We start from the raw sequence: 20,108 nt of genomic DNA on the forward strand, positions 1-20,108 counted from the left end.
CCCCCCCCCCCCCCCCCCCCCCCCCCCCCCCCCCCCCACCCCCCTAACTCACTTCGATTACCCGATTACTGGAATCCCCCTCCCCGACCGACCGCTACTGAAGTCGCCATCATGTCCTGGGCAGGTGCGCTGAATACTTCCCCGTTCCTACCTATCGATGGATCCTGCGCTATAGGGACCCATTCTCTCTCTCGTCTGACTTGTCAATCTTACTGGGTCTACAGGGTTCAAGAAAAATGTCAACCGCGCTACCACGCAGGTGATGATGAAGACGGGTATGTTGGATCAGGACCCCGCTCGAGTTGGGGATGGAGAAACTCCCCGATATATGTGCATTATTGCTTGCTTGTGCTAGGTGGAATTCACTGACGCACTGGCTTGGGTTGAACAGGACATGTGGAGCGCACAAGTGATCGCGATTATGAGATTGAAGAGCGGTATGGATAGTCCGACTGATTGGATACGAGGGGGTCTTATTTGGCTAATATGGACACGATGCGTTACAGTCGGTACCGGACGATGGAAGCCGCCGCAAACCGGTTACAGAAAGAGGCAAAGGGATACTTGGATTCGCTACGAGGTGTGTTTTGATTTTCCGGTCGCTAGAATGTTGGTTATGATGCGGAGGCGGATGCTGACGTCGGACGGTGATGGACAGCTATGACTGCCTCGCAGATGCGGATTGCTGAGACTATTGATGCCTTCTATGGCGATGCCGGAACAAATGATGGTGTGAGTCGGAGTTATAAGCAGGCTGTGGAGGATCTGGATGCGGAAACGATCAAGGCGCTGGACGGCCCGTACCGGTATGTTGGATCTATTGCTGTGGACGCCCTTTTTTTGGCATTGCGACTCATGTGTTGACTGGTATTCGTAGCTCGACTGTGTTGGAGCCCATCTCTCGGTTCTGTGCCTACTTCCCGGATATCAACGAGTGCATTAAGAAGCGCAACCACAAGTTACTCGATTACGATTCGATGCGCGCCAAGGTCAAGAAGCTGGTTGAGAAGCCCGATAAGGATGCGACGAAACTGCCTCGGATGGAGCGCGAGACGGAAATTGCCAAGCAAGCGTATGAGCAGTTGAACGAACAGCTCTTCACCGAACTTCCTCAGCTCATTGACCTGCGGGTACCCTACCTGGATCCTAGCTTCGAGGCTCTGGTGAAGATTCAATTGCGGTTCTGCGCGGAGGCATATTCGCGCATGGCGCAGGTGCAACAGTACTTGGATGCGGAGACGAGGGATCAGTATGCCCGGGGAGACCTGGACAACCGGGTGGAAGAAGTGTTGCAGGAGATTCGGGATTTGAGCATAGCAGGCACGGTCTAATGGTTGTTCATTTGTGATACTATTGGAGTGGGGTTCGTTTCTTTGCTTTTGTCTGTTCATTAAACTGCGTGCGATGATAGCCGCTTTAATCATTCTGCATCCAAGCCTTGGTATTATTGTTAACACTATTTCTTTTGGAGTTGTTCTTGAATTAAACCCATACATCCGTACACCAGAACGTAGGAGATGCAGGAAAAGCCAAAGTCTAATAATATAAGGGTATCTCTAAACCACCTCTATCTAATCTATCTATAATTACACAGCAATAACAATATCATACAACCCATTTCATAGGCACCCCAAATAATCACTCCGCACCATCCCTATACAACTCATCCATCAACACCTCCAAAACCGGCCCCGCGGCAGCCTTCACAGCCTTCAACTCCCGATCACTCATCTCCTCCAGAACATACTTAGCAACACCCCCTCGATCCCTCGTCTCGGGCCTCCCAATCCCCACCCCAATCCTCAACACCGACAAATCCACCCCCGCTCCAACGACATTCTTCTTCGGATTCGGAGGATACAGCCCCTTCCCCCTCAAACTCTCAAACGAACTAATCAACCCCCGATGTCCCCTCAGGCTCGCCTTCTCCGGCCCGCCCCTCTTCACCCGAACTTTCCCCAACGGCGCCTCCAATTCGTCATGAAGGATGACTAGTGTCGGGGAGAAGTTTCGGAGGGTTGTGGGGTCGGTGCCGCGGAGGTGCCATTCTGCTACAGCGTCTGATGCAGCGTCATGGGGCGTTGTGTTTGTGGAGAGTACATTCCCCGGCTGCACGATCTTCTGGTATATTTCTGTTTGGGTGGATGAGAGCCACGATTGAAAGTTGCGGAGGAGTTTGGGACCCGATTCGTTCATGTAGGTGGGGCTGGTGTAGGTTTTGTAGAATAGCGGATTGACTATGTTGCCATTGTTGGGGGAGGCGCCCACGAGAGGAAGTCGGCGTGGGAGGAGTGGTGTGAGGGCTTCGAGGAGGATGTGGCCGGCGCTGTGCCGCGTCGTGCGGTATGGGCGTGGGTTGCCGATTGAGGCGATGAAGAGGAAGCGCCGGGGGGTTTTGAGGGGAGGTGGCGGGGACATTGAGGATGTGGATGTGGATGTGGATGACGAATTGTCGGGGTGGTGGTTGAGGGTGATGGTGGTGGTTGTGGTGGTGGATTTTGCGGATGGTAGTTGGTGATGTTCCTGTTCCTGTTCCGTGGTTTGGGTGCTGTGCAGCACCACTGCTGCTACTGCTGCTGCTGGCTCATGCATCGACGGGAACTTGCTTTTACTTTGCTTTGCTTTGTTGTTTCCACTTGATGGGGATGGATTGGTGTCCATGACATATATTTGCTGTGTGGATGTGGTGATTTATTCTTGAGGTCATCGTTGACTTGTGTGGGTTTGGGTTCTCTCTTATACTATACTATACTATACTACTCATTTCATCATCGCAGGAACTGTATACTTCCTTCTTTCCTCTATCACGAACTGGACCACACGATCTGCTTGCATGTTTATTCCGCTGAGTTGACTCACTTTCTGACTCATACTAGAATATAACTAACCTAACAGGTAGTCATTAACTAATATTAAAGCTGTTATGGAGAACTGTTCGACCAGAGACACACACCCTTGTCCCTACAGCCTCAGCAGCAGGCTGTGCCAGACGCCACACTGCACTAAGAACAGACTCACAAGGTTACACGCCCAACAAAAGACCCTCTAGCCTATCAGCTAGCCCATTCGTCTCTTCCCCGACGCTCCCAGACTAAGCCAGGCGATCGGGCCAAAATCGACCCAGGACTAGGGAACGACCACCCGGCTGCCAGAATGGGGGAAATGAAAGGACCGCTGGCTGCATGGCGTCTCGTGTGCTTTGCCTAGTCGCACTGCAGTTGGTTTCCCAGAAACTGGCCCGTTCCCGTCGATCAAAACGGGGCTTTCCAGTCTGCCTCTGCATCGATGGGTCTCGAGACTTCTCTCGGCCTCTCAGCATGCGCTATGCACGAACTAGTCCAGCGGCCTTGGGTCGTTTATCACAGCCTTTGCGCTGATCAACTGCCCTTCTAAGCTTCTACTTCATCTTTCCATTCTTTTCTCCGGCTTTTTACTCTTCCTCTCCCTCACTGTTCATGGCCCACCTGGGTGAGTTCTCTCACTAGGCCTAGCCAATGTTACTATATTCCGACCATCCGGGGTCCGTCTATTCACTCGTATTCCCCAAGCCGTTGGGAAGTCTCCGTGTTTGTCCTCCAATACTTTGACCAACTGCGTCATTCTCGGCATCTTCCGCCATCTTTGCTTTTTCCCTTGCTCCCTGCACTCTTGGGCTGGAATAGGAACGATGAACTATTCATCACCTACGTGTCCGTGAAGCTCGCTATCAGTACTCGTGGCACATGTTTGACGGACTCATATGATCCTGTTTGTGGTTGCAACTTGAGAGGATTGCTATAGGAAGTGCTGCCCTAAGCTTGATCGGGCCTTACATCGGCCTCCTTCTTCAAGAGGAGATCCTCTATAAACCTGAACACGCCGTACCCTTCACCGTACACTCCTCTCAAGTTCGTCATGTCATGGAGGCAAAAGATCTCCAGCCGTTGGGCCAAAACGAGCCAATCGTCGAGCCCGACGAGAGTGAGAATGCGCAGAAGCAACCATGGACCAAGCCTCCTCCGGACCCCGAGTCCAACTCCCAGTCACATTCAGACTCGGACCAAGCATCCATGTATGCAATACCTTTCTTGGTATCTTGCAGTGCCAACCACCAGTGGAGTTGCTAACCATACATCACCACTAGCAACTCCTACGAAACACACCAGCTCGACATCTACGAAGAGAATAACCGTCGCTACCCCAACGATTCATACCACATGCCCAACGACGAAGCCGAACGAACCCGTCTGAACATTGTCCACCAGATCTACCTCATCCTCCTGAATGGCCATCTAACCGCCGCCCCCATTGTCACCAATGCCCCTCGCATCCTCGACATCGGCACTGGTCCTGGTGACTGGGCCATCGAAATGAGCCACGCCTACCCCCACGGCACCATCATCGCCTCTGACATCGGCGTCTTTGACAACGCCCTTGGCCACGTCGACCTTCCCAACCTCTCCTTCTACCTCGACGACGCCCGCGACGAATGGGCTTACAACATCCCCTTCGACCTCATCCACCTCCGCGGCCTCTCCGGCGCCTTCCCCGACTGGTCCTTCATCTACCAGCAAGCCTTCGAGCACCTCGCTCCCGGGGGTTACCTCGAAGTCGCAGATACCGACTTCGCCGCTGAGACCATGACCACCATCCCGCAGAACTCCTACCTCCGTCTCTTTGCCTCCGCGCTCCGCTCCGCAGACTACTCGGCAGGTTACCTGCGTGATCTGAGCCATCTTCAGCCTGCACTCTTCCGTGCCCAAGGGTTCATCGACATCGACGTCCGCGAGTATACATTCCCCATCGGTCTGTGGCCCGAGTCGCCGCATGACCGGACCGTCGGCAAAATGGGCCTCATTGCCTTACTAGAGGGCTTGGAATCGTATAGCTTGCGTGCCCTGACCACTACGTATGGCTGGCTAGCGGAGGAAGTGCGCGAACTATGTGACCAGGTGCGTGCAGAGATCCTGGAAGGTGTGTATCGAATTAGTGCGAGGGTGAAGATCGTGACGGGTCGGAAGCCGTTGACGTGAACAGATATGGGGATATTCCTTTTCCTCCCTTCTTCTACTATCTCTCCTTACTATTCTGCTGATGACCTTATGATTATGATTACTTTATTACTCATACCATACCGTGGATCGGATGGACTTCGATTAGGCTTCTTCCTTGTGAAGATGTGAACTCCAATGGAGACAGTTCAGACTTTTTTGTATCTATTCTCTCGCAGACCATATAGATGTGATATCTCCAACGTACATACAATAATAAGAAGCAAGTGAACAAGCAGAATATACCTTTTTTATCCTAACGCCCCGAACCCAATGCAGTCGAGCACAACATCAACAGGCTAGACACAGAACATGGCAAGAAACAAAGACAACAGCGGGTAGATACTGAATAAGTAAAAAAGGCATGGAGGAAGGAAGCAAGAACTATAGCTGGAACTTTGTCCTCGTCTTCTCCATTTGTCCCTTCCACTCCCACTCCTGCCCACTAGCTCTCTGAATCCCCTTATCAACTCTGCGCAACTTCAACGTAAACCGGGGTCCCAATTCCTGCATACCCGCCCTGATCCCCTCCGCCCCCTTCATCTCCTTTCCATCAGATCCCACAACCGCCTTCTCCGTCTCCCTCTTCTCACGGAACACATACCGATGACGACGGAAGAACAGATAATCGCGACTATTCAGCACTGTCACGACCTGCCGGCCCTCGATATCCGGCTGCGGTGGGAACAACGTCCGGAACAAGTGCGCCGTCAACAGACCCAACGGCGTGCGGAAGTTGTTCAAGATCAACTCGGGCCAGTGCTCCGTGGCGCGCCCGTGGCCTGGAATGCGCTTGCCCTCGACCCAGTTCGTCATGGAGAAGTGGAACATGGGTCCCGTGGGGAGATGCACGATGTCCAGACCGGCCGGCTTCTTCTGGTCTTCGCGGAGGATCACCACCGCCGTGAAGTTGCGGTTCGTGGCGAATTTGGAGATCTCGCGGATGGAGAATTGGTGCGCGAAGCGGTGGCGCGTGCGGCGGACGTAGACGGAGTTGGGGAACAGGTCGGTGAGGAGCTCGGCTTCGTGGTGGAGGGACGAGTTTAGGGACGTCGTGATGAGGATTTTGGGGGACTTGGGGTTCTCGGTGCTGAAGAGGGAGGGGAATTTGGCCGCCAGAGCGTCGGGGACTAGACTTAGGTTGGTGCTCTTGGTCGATTGAGAGGGGCTGGTTGCGCGCTCTGTGGCTGTTGGGAGGGATGATTTGCTGCGCCCGCGAGTCTCGGAGGAGGATTTCTTCTTGCCGGAATCCGAGTCTGCATCTTCGTCGTCGGAGGCGTCTTCGTCTTCCTCGTCGCTGCTGGCGAGCATGCTGTCCACATCGTCGTCGTCATCCTCTGATCCTTCTTCGGCGTCGGAGGACTGCTCATCCTCGTTCAGGGGCCGGTTCAGCTCCTCCTCTTCCTCTTGCTTGCGCCGCTTGATGCGCTCAACGTCCACACTCAGTCCCAGACCGTCCTCGACGTCGCTGCCGGCATCATCCCAGACTCGCTTGCGGTCGATAGTCAGGGGGATATTGCGCTTCAGACGCTCCTCCTTCAGCTTGGGGTTCTTGGCCTCTTCCTTCTTAAAGGCATACCGTTCGGCACGGCGAGAAGAGTCCTTGGCGCGCTTGCGCTTGATATGCAGGAGTTGACGCTGGATTTTGTTGCGGGGCTTCGCGTCGAGGCCGGCACCCGGGGGCGGGCGGTGAGATGCTTTCTTCGAGACCATCGTTTGCTGCAATTGAGGTCAACGATGGAGGGGTAAGAAGTAGTTGAATTGAAGCAAATGAAGATATCAATATTGGATTACCCGTTTGGGCCATCCAGAAAAATCTGGCGGATCAACCGTTCATCCGGCGGTGAGAATAGGCATGATGAGTCAGCCAGGGCGCGGCTCGATTGGGAAATGAAGGGAAGTTCAGCTTTCTGGCAATCGCCAGGAATTGGATTCCTTTCGTGTTTATTTTGGCGAAAAAGGAGGGTAATTTGTCGGGAGAGAATCGAGGCCATTACTGCCCCGCATAAGTCCCCTGTCTCCGCATTCCTTATCAACGGCAAACTTGTGGATTGGTGGAGAGTGAGCAAAAGGGCAGGCGGATGAGTCACTGCAGCAGCGCTCAGCGGCTGGGCGGCCTGAGGTGTCGGCGGGCATTGGGTCCCTCTTTTCGGTCTTTTTGTCCCCGCCATCCCAATAGTCTTCTTCATCGCCAACTTCTGGCTTTTCGTCCTCCCCCCACTTGCGCCAGCTCCTCCTCCTTTCTTTCCCCCCGTTCCTTTTCCACCTCCCTCCCCCGTACGCGACATCATCTTCCTCAGCCGTCCTCCAAAAAGAAGTCCAGCAAAATGGCTTCTCTCTCCACCAAGACCGGCCAGGTCGTCGACCGGTCCGTCTTGGACTCTATGCTGCGCCGTCGTCTCTTCTATACCCCTTCCTTTGAGATCTACGGTGGTGTCTCCGGCCTCTACGACTATGGCCCGCCCGGTTGCGCCGTCCTGAACAACATTGTCGATCTGTGGCGCAAGCACTTCGTCCTGGAGGAGGACATGCTCGAGGTCGACTGCACCATGCTGACCCCGCACGAGATCCTGAAGACCAGTGGTCACGTCGACAAGTTCGCCGACTGGATGTGCAAGGACCCCAAGACCGGCGAGATCTTCCGCGCCGACCACCTGGTCGAGGAGGTGCTCGAGGCCCGCCTGAAGGGCGACAAGGAGGCCCGTGGCCAGAAGGTTGAGGTGGACGAGGAGAAGGAGGCCAAGAAGAAGAAGAAGGTCAAGCAGACCAAGGCGGTTAAGCTGGATGACGCTGTTGTCAAGGAGTACGAGGAGACCCTCGCCCAGATCGATAACTTCGACGGCCCCGAACTCGAGAAGATCATCGCCAAGTACGACATCCGCAACCCCACCACCGATGGCAACCTCCTGCCCCCCGTGGCCTTCAACCTGATGTTCCAGACCTCGATCGGCCCCAGCAGCAACATGCCCGGCTACCTGCGCCCTGAGACCGCTCAGGGTCAGTTCCTCAACTTCCAGAAGCTGCTCGAGTTCAACCAGCAGTCTATGCCCTTCGCCTCTGCCTCCATCGGCAAGTCATTCCGGAACGAGATCTCCCCGCGCGCCGGTCTGCTGCGGGTGCGTGAGTTCCTTATGGCTGAGATCGAGCACTTTGTCGACCCCCAGGGTGGCAAGAAGCACGCCCGCTTCGAGGAGGTCAAGGACGTCAAGATGACCCTGCTCAACCGCGACATCCAGCTGTCTGGCAGCACCAAGACCGAGGAGATGACCATCGGCAAGGCCGTCGAGACCGGCCTGGTCGACAACGAGACCCTGGGTTACTTCCTGGCCCGTATCCAGCTGTTCCTGCTCAAGCTGGGTGTGGACCCCAAGAAGCTGCGCTTCCGCCAGCACATGGCCAACGAGATGGCTCACTACGCCACCGACTGCTGGGATGCTGAATTGCAGACCAGCTACGGCTGGATCGAGTGTGTGGGCTGCGCTGACCGCAGCGCCTACGACTTGACCGTGCACAAGAACAAGACCGGCGCCCCGCTGGTTGTCCGTGAGACGCGGGCGGAGCCCCTCAAGGTGGAGGAGTGGCAGATTGACCTGGACAAGAAGAAGTTCGGTCCTCGCTTCAAGAAGGACGGAAAGACCGTGACGGCGGCGATTGACGCGCTGTCGCAGGAGCTGCGCGAGAAGCTGTCGCTCGACCTGGAGCAGACCGGCAAGATCGAGGTGGAGGTTGAGGGCGTCGCTGGCGGCAAGGTTGAGTTGGACAAGGAGCTGATCAAGATTGAGAAGCGCACGCGCGTGGAGAATGTGCGCGAGTACACTCCTAATGTGATTGAGCCCTCGTTTGGTATTGGTCGTATCCTGTACAGCATGATCGAGCAGGTCTACTGGTCCCGTGAGGGTGATGAGGCTCGTGGTGTAAGTCTTCTTCCTTTTCCTATTCTTATTTTTTTTTTACAATAGTTGATTCGTGATGCTAACGGATAAATTTCTAGGTCCTGTCCTTCCCTCCTGCAATTGCCCCGACCAAGGTGCTGATCGTGCCGCTGTCGACGCACCAGTCGTTCGCGCCCCTGGTGCAGCGCCTGACGACGAAGCTGCGTCGCATGGGAGTGTCCAACCGTGTGGATGACTCCTCTGCCAGTATCGGTAAGCGCTACGCGCGCAACGACGAGCTGGGTACGCCGTTCGGTGTGACGGTCGACTTCCAGTCCGTCAAGGACAACACTTTCACCCTGCGTGACCGTGACTCGACCAAGCAGGTTCGTGCCAGCGAGGACGAGATTGCCCAGGCGATCAAGTCCCTGGTGGAGGGTGAGGAGACTTGGGAGGATGTGCGCAAGCGCCTGCCCGAGTTCACTGGCCAGGAGGTGGAGTAGATGGAGAGAACTTGTCTAATTTTAAACCAAAAGAAAGCTGTGTCTATTTAGATGGGCTGAAACAATGGCCCTAGACCATATTCAATTCATTGATTGCATGAATAGTAAAAGATCTTAATAAAGTTGTTGGCAGTAGAAAAAGAAACGATGGAGATCGATTCGAGCCTCGGCCGATCGCCAAGAGATCGACATTCTCTCCGCTTCGTCATTCTGGCTTCTTCTTCGCTTCTTCTCTCCTCCTTCTCTTCTCCTTCTGCTTCCTCTCTCCCTCCTACAACTTATCTCTTCCCTGAGCCATTCGGATAACAATTACTTCCTTCGGGGATTGCACTCCATCCATCCCCCGGGATCCAACCCGCCCAACATGTCTCCCTCCATTCCCTCGGCCAAACTGACTCTCTCATGCCCGCTCTTCGCCGCCGACTTCGACCCGCGTCATCACGGCTTGCTTCTGGTCGGTGGAGGTGGTGGTGAAGGCCGCAGTGGTGTCGGCAACAAAATCGCAAGTTCCGCCCTGGTCAAGATGATGCATTATGCAGCTCCATGCTAACACATCAATTCCCCAGGCCCTCTTGAATACCTCCAAGCGCTCCGAGATCTCCGAAGTCGTCGACATCAACTTGTCGCGAGACGAGGACTCAGTCACTTCTCTCGCCGCCGTCCAGGCTGACGATGAGGCCATCGTCGCCCTCGCCGGTATCAACAGCTCCGTGGCAGAGCAGAAGCGCGGCAACAACCAACATCTGCGTTCCTTTCGCATTGATCATCCCACCCGGAAAGAGAAGGACAACAACAAGGAGAATGAGAAGAAGACAACGAACAATGGACAAACCACTGCGCTTTCACGAACATCACTTTTCCGCACCGTGAAAGCTTCCGCCTCCTCCGCTGCTTCTCCCGACACCTACCAGCGCACCCTGCGCCTCTCCCCCTGGCAATCCGACTCAACTTCCCCGCGAGTCGCTGCCATCGCTACCGGCCTTGCCCCGGCCGGCGAGATCGTCTTCTTCAGCGCGACTCCCACCCCCAGTCCATCCGACGTGATCGGACGCATCCGTCTCAACAGCGACGAGGAAGCCGAGGACGTTGATCTCATCCCCCTCCCCGACAACAAGGGCCAATTCCGCGTCGCCTACACCAACGGCATCGACATCTGCATCTGCACCATCTCCGCCGACACGCGCTCCAACGCCTCCCCCGACGTACAATGCGTCTACACCACCCCCATCCCCGACAAGGAATCCCCCCGGATGCGCCCCAAATTTCGCGCCCTTCGCTTCCTCTCCTCCACCAGCCTCCTTCTCCTCCAAAACGCCCCAGACCGCAAGGGCTGTGAGCTCGTCCTACTAGACCTCCGCCCCGCCATCATCACCTCCGCCATAGCCACCGCCCCCACCAAAGAAGCAACAACCAAAGGCGCCAAAGCATCCATCCTCCGCCGCAAGAAGCTCCGCAAAACCATCAAGATCGGCCTCGGCCTCGACACCTGCCTCCTCAGCCCCGACCCCACCACAAACCAACAACAAGCCGTCATCGCCATCTCCGGCAGCGACCAATCCATCGAGCTCCTCACCCTCGAATTCAACCCCTCCACAAACCGCTACAACTCTTTCCAATCCTACACCTCCCTCCGCGACGTCCACCCCTTCGCCATGACCAAGCTCTGCTTCTCCCGCTTCCAATCCCCATCTCTCCCCGTCTCCCCCGAAACTCCCCCGCAATACATCAAACTCGCCTCCGTCAGCATGGGCAACACCGTCGTCGTCCATACCCTCCCCTTATCCCCATGCCCCCCGACAAGCCGCTCCCCGCGCTACGTCCTCTCCATGCCCGGCGGTTCCGAGATTTGGACAAACCTCACCTCCAGCTTCGCTGCCATCCTCTCCATCCTCACCGTCTGCTTCATCCTCCAGGCCTTCACCGAGATCCGTGGCGCCATGCCTCCTTACCTCGGCGCGAAGGACTGGTTACCGCCGAGTATCCGCGATGCTGTCGCTGTCCCTTATGATCCTTTTACCCCTTCGTCTTCTTCGTTCATTTCTTCTCCTAGTTCTACTCCCGTCCCTGAAGTAGAATACCCTGCGCAAATCCGTTCACTGAACGATATACTACACTCTTCGGAGAATCTGCAGCAACAGCAGCGTCAATCGCTCTTGATAAACTGCAACCCGGAGACGAATACCCTCCGCATTGACTCGACTGATCCATCTTCTGCATCAGAAACTGGTTCAGGTATCCATACATGGGAAGATCTCTCCGAGGAGACTCGACACCGGTGGATCAGTCAGCTCACGCAAGCGGGGTATGAGCCATCTGGTGAAGATGATGATGTGGAGTCGCTTTTCAAGGGAGTGCGGTTTGGAGATTTGTGCACGAAAGTGCCCATTCATGAGGAGTTGTGATGCCGTTTCTTGTCTGTTTCTTTTTCTTCAATGTCATGGCTGGTATGTAAGTATGTATGTGTGGATGCGATCCAATGCAGGTAATGGTGGCTGTGGCTGTGGTTGTGGTTGGCTATTTACGTTGCACATGTTGCCTTGGATGTGGTGCTTGCTGGTGCCAATGATTGTTTATGATAACTCTGTCTTTTCCCTTTCTTTTTTTTTTTTTGCCTGCCCTGCCTTTCTGGTCTCTACTATACCTATGATTGTACGCTATCATGCTCCATGTTCCATTCAACTGTACTATTATCATTGACCCGTGGGCCGCTGGTAGTTATTATGATCACAGAAAGAAATATAGTATCCTCTTTTTTACTAAGTCCCCTGGTTCCCAAGTACCCTCCTCTAGCTCGCTTCTTTAGCTGCATCAGTCGACCATCAGTATTTTTGTCTTCCCTCTTCACTTCTCTTTTCTTCCTTCCTTTTTATACCGTTTACACGTAGCTGCTGAACAGCTGCTCACTATGCAAGTATTCCATCATGGACTCGTCAATTGAAACAGACATGGCCGGGTACATGAGGGTAACAAAACAGTTTTATAATGCACGTCCATATGCCAGAGCGTTCCAGCTCGTCATCGGTCTTCAGTACTCGGAGACACAAATTTTTAGTCATCGTAGTTTCGGATCTCTGTTCTTCCTTTCCGTTTTTGTCTCCCATATGCGGCCAAGAATTAGCTGCATGCATACATCAAGTGCCGTCTCACAGGCCATGGTTCGGAGCATCGAGTAACCGCACAGCGTAAGGGTTGGATAACCAGATTAGTTGCGAATGTAAGAGGAATCACAAAGGGGAATCGACTCCAAGAAATAACGCCAAATTACCTATGCCGAGTCTGCAGACGACAGAGCTGTGCAATGAGGATATCACAAGTAGAAATCGAGTTGCAATGCAGGTCGTTAGGGGGCAGCAAAAATCAACCGGAGGCGCGTAAATGTGACCCATATGTGCGTGAAAACAAGATCTGGTGTAAATCATAAAGAGGAACAAGGCAACCGGTAGCGACCATGTGGCTACCAGCATCGCCATTGCACATTCTCCTCTCCGCAGTTGATCACTGCCCGCTGTTCTTCTTCCAACGGAGCAGCTCCGCCAGGCTCGCGAGGCTGCAGCCCAACTTGAGGAAGTCATGGGCCAACAGTTCATCGGCGGTGGCTCGGCTGCGCACATCAACACAGAGACATACGCTCAGGAACGACTTGAGCTCCTTGCTGAGCTTCTCCGGCTTCTTCAAGCGAGGAGTGCCGTTGGTGGCGATGAGGTACAAGGCTTTGAGCGGCTCCTCATTGAGGTATGGGGGCTCTGATTCGATCATTTCAATGGCCATGATACCCAGTGACCAGCAGTCCACCTTGGGGCCATACTCCTTCTGCTTAACCACCTCGGGCGCCATCCAGTACGGAGTACCGACCATTGTGGCACGCTTACTCTTCGACTCGGTAAGCTTAGCACAGAATCCGAAATCGGCTAAGAGGTCGTCAGCATCAATCTCCCTTAGTCATCAGACAGCTACTCACTAATCTTGACGTGACCAGCCCGGTCAAGAAGCACGTTATCACTCTTGATATCGCGATGGATAATATTCTGGCTGTGCAGATGGGCCAATCCCTTGCAGGTCTGCTCGCGGTTCCCAAAAGTTAGTATCAATCCTCGGGTAGAATTGATGTTGATTTACGAACCTCTGCACAGATCGTGGCAATTTGATCTTCCTGGATCACCGGGTTGTTGTCAATGACATCCGTAAGAGCACCACCTTCCATGAACTCCATGACAACCCACAACTCGTTGCTCTGCTCCTGCAGGAACGAGTCAAGGAAGTTGACAATGTTCGCATGCTGGCTGTCTTTCATGACAATAATCTCGTTGACAATGAGTTCCTTCCGAGGCTGGCTACGCAAGTCCATCTGCTTAATAGCCACCTGCGTACGGGGACCGTACTGCCGGTAAAGCTCACGCGCAACGCCGGACGTAGCATGCTCCTTAACACGCGCCACATACACGGATCCGGAGGCACCCTGTCCAATCTTCCGCTGCTTGCTGTAAGACTCGTTCGGGTTGTCCTTGGAGACGACAGAACGCAGGCGATCCATGACCTCGTTCTCGCTCATGTTCGACATGCGCACTTCCCTCTGGCGGGGCTCTGCCTTCTTGCTCAGGGCCGCCTCGGCTTGGCGGACGCCATCGGGAACATTTGTCTTCGCGGTCTGCTTGTTCGCAATGTTCAGGGGCTTCACAGGCTGAACCGGAGCAGGCAGCTTGCTGGGAGGAGGGCCCTGGGCCGGTTGCGCTTTGACGCCATTGTTCTGAGCCCGTGCAGGGGACTGTCCCTGAGCCGGGTGTCTGGAGCTCGGAGAGGATTGCTCAGCCCTAGCAGAGCCATTGGCGTAGTCTCCAGGTCGCTGTCCGGCGGTCGGAGCAGACGGGGCAGGGCGCTGAGCAGTCAGCTGGCGCGGAGGATCCTGGCGAGAGGAGCCAGGAGCCTGCGGGGCGGGGCGGCTGGGCTTGTAACGATCATCGGGGGACTGGCCGTAGCCACCAAGCTCTTGCTTGGCCAAGGGGACGCGAGTCTTGGGCAAAGAGGCATTGTACGCTTCTTGATCGAGCCGATTCTGCTCCTCTTCCCGCTGACGTGCGCGACGATCCTCTTCCATGCGGCGACGCTCCTTATCCGCCAACTCGTTCATCCGCTCCAATTGTTGCTGTTGCTCCAAAGCACGATCGGAATCCGACTTGGACTGCGAAGGAGACGAAACAGGAGATTGGCTCGAGTACGACTGGCCACCGCTGTCCAAGCGCTGCGCAGGAGCGGGCGGCGGGGGCCTTGGGGGCGCAATCGAATTGCCCACGGAGCCGCCGCCGCTGAACGGCTTCGCCTGCTGGTTTGCCGGCGAGGAAAGCCCGGCGTAGTACTGAGGGTTCTGCTCGCGCATCTTAATGTCCGAGTAGAACTCCAGCACCTCAATGACCGCCTGGGGGTTCTTCTTGTAATCCTCCTTGGTGATTGCGGACGCGGTTAGGAGCTTCTCCCACTCGGGCGGCAAGCCCACGAAGGCGCCGGTGCGCGGATCGAAACCGACGTGAACACGATGGCTGAAGTTCGTGGGGTTGCTCACCCCTCCCATACCAGGGCAGCGCTCGTAGATCTTATCAATCCAGTCGTAGATCTCGTCATCGCTCTTGACTTCGCAGGTGATGCTCTTGGTGGGCACATCGCGGGTGATCACGGCGGTTTTGGAATTCACGTCCTTGGGGTTGGCGAGACGAATGATCTCGAAGGCCATGCGAGTATCCTCCGATCTCGAGACGCCTGTGACCGCCGTCAGCGGAATGGAAAGCACGATCTTCCCCGTCTCATTCTTGAGAAAGTCAAGACGGAATTCGCGCAAGATCAAATATCGCTGATTCCATGTCGCCAGAAATTTGTCTTCCTTGCAGCGAACATACCCCTCCTTAATGACGGTGACACCTCCTCCGCCCGACTGATCGGTCTTGGTGCGCGTGAGCGAGGGGGTACTCGTGTTGGGGAACAGTGAGAGGTTGGCCGGACCGGGGGTGCTCGGGGAATTCAGACTCATCTGGCTGAAGGAGGTAGCCACGTTGTTGGAGGGGTTGGTAGGCAGGTTGAGCTGTGGGCGGTCGGCTGGGGGCCGGGGAGCAGGCCCCGGATTCATGAACTGGTCTGGGGAGTACATCCTGCGGCCGCGTCAGCAGCGCCCGGAATTGATCACAGGCAAGAACCTGTGAGTGAATCGGGGCTGAAGGGCCAAAGGGGTGGGTTGGGTAGTTGGGTAGGTAGATAAGAAGGGAGCAAGGAAAGGAAAGTCTGGCTCACTTTTCATAAGAGGCCATTAAGCTGGGCCGGAGTGGAAACCGAGACGCGGAACTCCCAAGGAGGGGAAGGGGGGGAGGGGGTTGTTCCTCAGGGGGGGGAAGAGGGATGAGGGGGGGCAACCGTGAAATCCACGGAGCAAACAAAGTGAACGGGACGGTCCCGACAACACACCCAGATTATCCTCTATATGCACTTCACTGCAGGCCAGTCAGCATGAGAATTGTGGCATGCGCAAGGCTGGGTCTGTCAATCTGGTGACCCATGGATGCGGTAGAGCCTCTTCTTCCCCCAAGGGAACTATAATCTACCACATACTTCAAAGCCGGTGGGATGATGATAAAGATGGGATAAGGAAAATGACCAGAGCTAATTGACATCTGAACATACCTTTAGGGGTAACAGTAGGCTTGTCTTCAGGCAGAAAAGAAGCCTCGCGCCCGCGAGGAAGCTCCGAGCGTGAACTGCACGTCTCGAAGGTGGACAACCCCAATTACCAGGCGCGGTGAGACCAGCGGTTACCAACCAGGGCGGCCAAGTACACAATGCAGGAGAAATGCAGGCGATAGCAGAGGGGAGTACACGAGGCGTGCCAGGGTTCAGATGAAAAGGAGGTGGCGGGTGTGCAAACAATAAACGAGAGTCACGATGCGATACAGAGGGGAATAAAGAGAAAACAGAGATGAGGAGGAGGGGGAAGAGGAAGAAGGATGAAAGACGTGAAGGGGAAGAGAAGAAGGAAGAGGGAGAGGGTGTGAAGGTGAAGAGGGAGGGAGTAGGAAGTTAGAAGGAGCACCAACAGGAGGCGGCAAAAAGGGAAGGCCGGCCGTTGAGTTGAACAAAAGGCACTCGAGGTTTCACCACCCGCGGCTCCAAGGGGCGCACGGCTCTATTCTCATCAAGATTACTACTATTTCTCGAGGGGGTGGTGATGGGTTTCCTCTCTAATCGTGTGAAGCAAATCACTGAAAAAAAAGCAGCCCCGAAAGATGGAATGAAGTTGGGGGGAAGAGAAGTAGGAAAGGCAAAGACAAGACAAGGAAGCGGAGGAGGGATTGACTACTTTTACAAGCAACCAAGCAAAGAACCACGATTTAGGTAGTATTAGATACTATACGGTCTTCGGCCCCCCCTGGAATGAACTACTTCAATAATCCCTGTTGGTTGACCACAAAGAGGGTAGGAGAGGGTCACCAAACAACGATCGATGGGTCCTTGACTTTGATCATAATGGATTGTCGTGGGCATGTCTTGGGAGGTTTCATATACAAAGCTAAATCCGAAGCAGCAAACAACAGGACTCTTCTCTCCCCTGATTGCGAGGATGCACTATTAACCTCTCCATGCTTGTTAAGAGAAGGGCCCTTACGCCTTTCACTACGAGCAAAGCTACGAGAAGCGATTAATCAAGTAGTAGTTCACATCCAATAGAATGGATGGGCATAAGAGTAAGTATCAAGTCCAGCCCTAGAAAGAGTCAGTCCAATTGAGCGATAAATGGTTGTTTCGTTGGCCCCCTCTGGCAATGAGGAGTGTGCATCCTTACTGTCGCAATCCCTATATATTGATCGATTGATGGTCACTTGCTTGATTTTCCTTCCAACAACTCACTAAACCCACTAACTCACTTCTATGCATGCGTCAAATCGGAGATAGAAACTTGGCCAACGGGACCCAGATTAAGGGGAGCCAGAAAAAGCGTACGCCAGAGCCACTCCACTTGGATTGCAGTGCTTGTCGGTTCGAATCAGATTGATTAATGGGCAGGACGGAATTACATCATCTGCGGATGGCCCCGACAAGCCATGCTATTGTTTAAACCCTCCCTAGTCTTGAGGCTATTCAGGGCTCCTCAGCGTCTCCTTGCGGTCCCAAATCAATTCAAGAGGGTAATCATGAAATCTTAATCCTAATTCTCGCCAACAAAACTACAACACAGCAGCCAGCTAGCTAGCCAGCCAAACAGACCCCATGCCCTGCATCTAGAATCCTGGTCAAAGGACAGCCACCAGTGAGGGTAGAGAGAGGGTCGCAAAGAAAGGGAGGCCCACCGGCGGGCCCTGGTTTCCCGCCCCTTTTTGTTCCAGGTCAAACCCAACTGCACTGGAATTGATTGGATCAGACCAGCTGCTCGCTTCAGCAACAGTCCGTGTCAATTGTGGTGCTGCTGCATGTGCGAATGGAAACTACGGATTCTTTCATGCATCTCGTTGACTAAAAGGCATTATGGAATAATTGTCTATTTATACAGAATTGGTCATTAACTATGCTACATGTTAACTAACCCCCCCCAACCCTCCTCCTCTTCCAGGCCACACACCTCGGTATTCTTGTATAGGTATACTTATATGCTGTGTAATCACTGTGAGTACCTCGATCTTTATCAGCGTTCCTCACCAAATGGATGGTTGAATTTCAGCAATCCATTCAAGCCTCCAACCCATCCATCGTGTGCCTCGCCACCGGTGATTCTTCGCATTACACATGGCACGCCTCCTTGCCATTCATTCTTGCCATGTCGCATCTCTTCGTCCCATACTCGTGCCTCCATCCCCGCGGTCAATCCTTGCCCTAGGTTCACCCCGTCAATGCTGACCTCCAACTCGCGACTCCGGTTCTTCTCGCTCAGCCGGAGAGTGATTGGGGTACTGGATGGCAGCACCAAGGGCCGGAAGCTTAGACTCCGCGCACAAATTGGTGTCAGTAGAACCGCGGGCACGAGTGGGTGTACAATACTGCCTCCACTGCTCAAACTGTATGCCGTACTACCCGTCGGCGTGGAGATAATGATCCCGTCGGCCACGGCTTCCGTTAGAAACCGGCCCCCAACATAGACATCCAGTACGGCCAGATGTGGCTCTTTGCCTCGATGCAGGAGCACCTCGTTCATAACGTACACTCCTTGGTTGTTCACAACGTTTGGCATGGCCGCTGATGTGGATTCCCGTTGGACTGGCTTGCCGTCCGCCGTGAACAGCCCGACTTTCAGTCGGTTGCGCATCAAGATCCGGGCCCCGCGCGTCAAGCCCATCGACTTCCCCCGTACTGAGGACCATCCAGTAGGATTCGCTTCCAAATCCAGCGTTTCGTCCACCGAGGCTGGCTGGGGGTCTCCCAGCACCGTCGCGCGATCCCCGACTCCGGCTCCTGACATGTATACCTCGCGGAATGCGCGCTTGTATTCGGCAAATTTCCATTCACTCAGGAAGCCCAAGGTGCCCATGCTGAATGACAGCACCGGCGGGACGTTGTAGCATGTGGCAAACAAGGACGAGGCATGTAGGATCGTACCATCTCCCCCGAGAGTAACGGTGAGATCCACCTTATCATGCAATGCCGGTCGTAGTTGGTCTAGAGGGGCGGTGTAGACAGGCGACTGAAGTGACGAGTGTATCTCCTCTGCGACACTGGGTTCTAGAATGATCGAGGCCGATGGGTAGGTAGACGTCGCGTGACTGGATTGCCGGTGAGTGGTTAGCATCCATGACTTCTCGGTCAGCCGGTTTCGGGACTCCGTACTTGGCAAATTCAATCAAGGAGGCAGTAACAGCCGGAGAATAGTCTTTCTTCACGACGAAGATATTCCGCGGGGGTGCTGGCCATTGGAGGGAAAGGAGATCGCCCACTTGGGATTCTGCTCGGGGCGCACAAGCAGGTCAGCATACCACGGGAGGGCTTCAGGATGTTTCGCAGACGACACTGCGTTGACGCACACCTTGATATTTTGGTATCAGTCGTTTTGGTAGAGTTGCAACGTCTCTAATCTCGTAGCGTCGTGGGGAGGAGGAAAAGTTCCGTGACCAAAGCATCCGAACCGAAGGCCCGACTTGACCAAGCTGTGGTCGCATACTCGCAAAATGCATTTTTAGTATTGGATAAGATCGAAAAAGACCATGCACACTATTCTAGAAGACCGATATCAGCTCACTTCGAGAGTTGCTTCTAACTTGGGACTAAGGCGCTCACATTATCAATCTAGGCCTGATTCATCGTTCCAAACGAGCATGTGAGAGAAAGTTGCGCGGGACCTGACATGCAGGAGGATTAGTTGGGAGGAGTAGACATTTGCGTTTAGATTCTTGAAATTTTTAGTGACCTTAATGCCCATAGAACATAAACATATGTAGTAAAAGAAAAGAACTATGCACAGAGGAGAAATTTTGTCTTTCTCCGAAGCGTCGACAAGAATCATGCAAGCGTGATGCCGATCGAGCCCCCCGGATCTTCGCTGACCGCCTTGAGGGGAGGGCCGGGCCAACTGACGTAGTGGGTTTTGGCTTGGGAGATCTTGATCATGCGCCCACACACTATTGAGACACTGAGAGAGCTGTGCTCCGGCTCAAGCTTCCTGCTCCCTCCAGACAGGAACCAAACTTCTCTCCCGTGTCTCTCTCTCTCTTTCAAGTACCCCCGCCCCCCCCTAAATATGGCTT

The 20,108-nt window shown here is 54.4% G+C and overlaps 8 protein-coding genes across 8 annotated transcripts; 4 read left to right on the forward strand and 4 right to left on the reverse strand.

Annotated features, from left to right (window-relative positions):
• Window positions 1-37: 37 nt before the first annotated feature.
• Window positions 38-1,485, forward strand: BDQ94DRAFT_11944 (amphiphysin-like protein RVS161). The gene is made up of 6 exons (XM_026763735.1): window positions 38-124; window positions 225-275; window positions 392-437; window positions 507-580; window positions 659-806; window positions 878-1,485. The coding sequence occupies exons 1-6, from the start codon at window positions 112-114 to the stop codon at window positions 1,329-1,331; spliced, it is 786 nt and encodes a 261-aa protein (XP_026628298.1). The 5' UTR covers window positions 38-111; the 3' UTR covers window positions 1,332-1,485.
• On the reverse strand, window positions 1,252-2,876 carry BDQ94DRAFT_11988 (aminoacyl-tRNA hydrolase). Its single transcript, XM_026763743.1, has one exon. It carries the CDS (start codon window positions 2,659-2,661, stop codon window positions 1,639-1,641), a length of 1,023 nt encoding a protein of 340 aa, XP_026628299.1. The 5' UTR covers window positions 2,662-2,876; the 3' UTR covers window positions 1,252-1,638.
• Window positions 2,877-3,609: 733 nt separating this feature from the next.
• On the forward strand, window positions 3,610-5,213 carry BDQ94DRAFT_11947 (class I SAM-dependent methyltransferase). Its single transcript, XM_026763736.1, has 2 exons — window positions 3,610-4,051; window positions 4,124-5,213. Exons 1-2 carry the CDS (start codon window positions 3,900-3,902, stop codon window positions 5,010-5,012), a joined length of 1,041 nt encoding a protein of 346 aa, XP_026628300.1. The 5' UTR covers window positions 3,610-3,899; the 3' UTR covers window positions 5,013-5,213.
• Window positions 5,214-6,957, reverse strand: BDQ94DRAFT_11948 (rRNA-binding ribosome biosynthesis protein RPF1). The gene has a single exon (XM_026763737.1). It carries the CDS (start codon window positions 6,741-6,743, stop codon window positions 5,415-5,417), a length of 1,329 nt encoding a protein of 442 aa, XP_026628301.1. The 5' UTR covers window positions 6,744-6,957; the 3' UTR covers window positions 5,214-5,414.
• Window positions 6,958-6,959: 2 nt separating this feature from the next.
• BDQ94DRAFT_12033 (glycine--tRNA ligase) lies at window positions 6,960-9,538 on the forward strand. Its single transcript, XM_026763748.1, has 2 exons — window positions 6,960-8,944; window positions 9,022-9,538. The coding sequence occupies exons 1-2, from the start codon at window positions 7,112-7,114 to the stop codon at window positions 9,403-9,405; spliced, it is 2,217 nt and encodes a 738-aa protein (XP_026628302.1). The 5' UTR covers window positions 6,960-7,111; the 3' UTR covers window positions 9,406-9,538.
• Window positions 9,539-9,769: 231 nt separating this feature from the next.
• Window positions 9,770-11,807, forward strand: BDQ94DRAFT_168930 (uncharacterized protein; the record flags this gene model as incomplete). Its single annotated transcript, XM_026771178.1, has 2 exons — window positions 9,770-9,892; window positions 9,972-11,807. The coding sequence occupies 2 exons, from the start codon at window positions 9,770-9,772 to the stop codon at window positions 11,805-11,807; spliced, it is 1,959 nt and encodes a 652-aa protein (XP_026628303.1).
• Window positions 11,808-12,900: 1,093 nt separating this feature from the next.
• Window positions 12,901-15,695, reverse strand: BDQ94DRAFT_158576 (serine/threonine protein kinase CLA4; the record flags this gene model as incomplete). The annotated part of the gene is made up of 4 exons (XM_026768970.1): window positions 12,901-13,313; window positions 13,364-13,463; window positions 13,526-15,539; window positions 15,679-15,695. 4 exons carry the CDS (start codon window positions 15,693-15,695, stop codon window positions 12,901-12,903), a joined length of 2,544 nt encoding a protein of 847 aa, XP_026628304.1.
• A 2,125-nt stretch (window positions 15,696-17,820) lies between these two features.
• Window positions 17,821-19,861, reverse strand: BDQ94DRAFT_140562 (NADH kinase POS5). Its single transcript, XM_026765646.1, has 4 exons — window positions 19,642-19,861; window positions 19,391-19,580; window positions 19,195-19,309; window positions 17,821-19,130 (listed from the first exon to the last, which is right to left on the reverse strand). Exons 2-4 carry the CDS (start codon window positions 19,536-19,538, stop codon window positions 18,059-18,061), a joined length of 1,335 nt encoding a protein of 444 aa, XP_026628305.1. The 5' UTR covers window positions 19,539-19,580; window positions 19,642-19,861; the 3' UTR covers window positions 17,821-18,058.
• Window positions 19,862-20,108: the final 247 nt, after the last annotated feature.

The sequence above is a fragment of the Aspergillus welwitschiae genome (genome assembly GCF_003344945.1).
Source record: "Aspergillus welwitschiae strain CBS 139.54b unplaced genomic scaffold BDQ94scaffold_10, whole genome shotgun sequence".
Taxonomy (NCBI): domain Eukaryota; kingdom Fungi; phylum Ascomycota; class Eurotiomycetes; order Eurotiales; family Aspergillaceae; genus Aspergillus; species Aspergillus welwitschiae.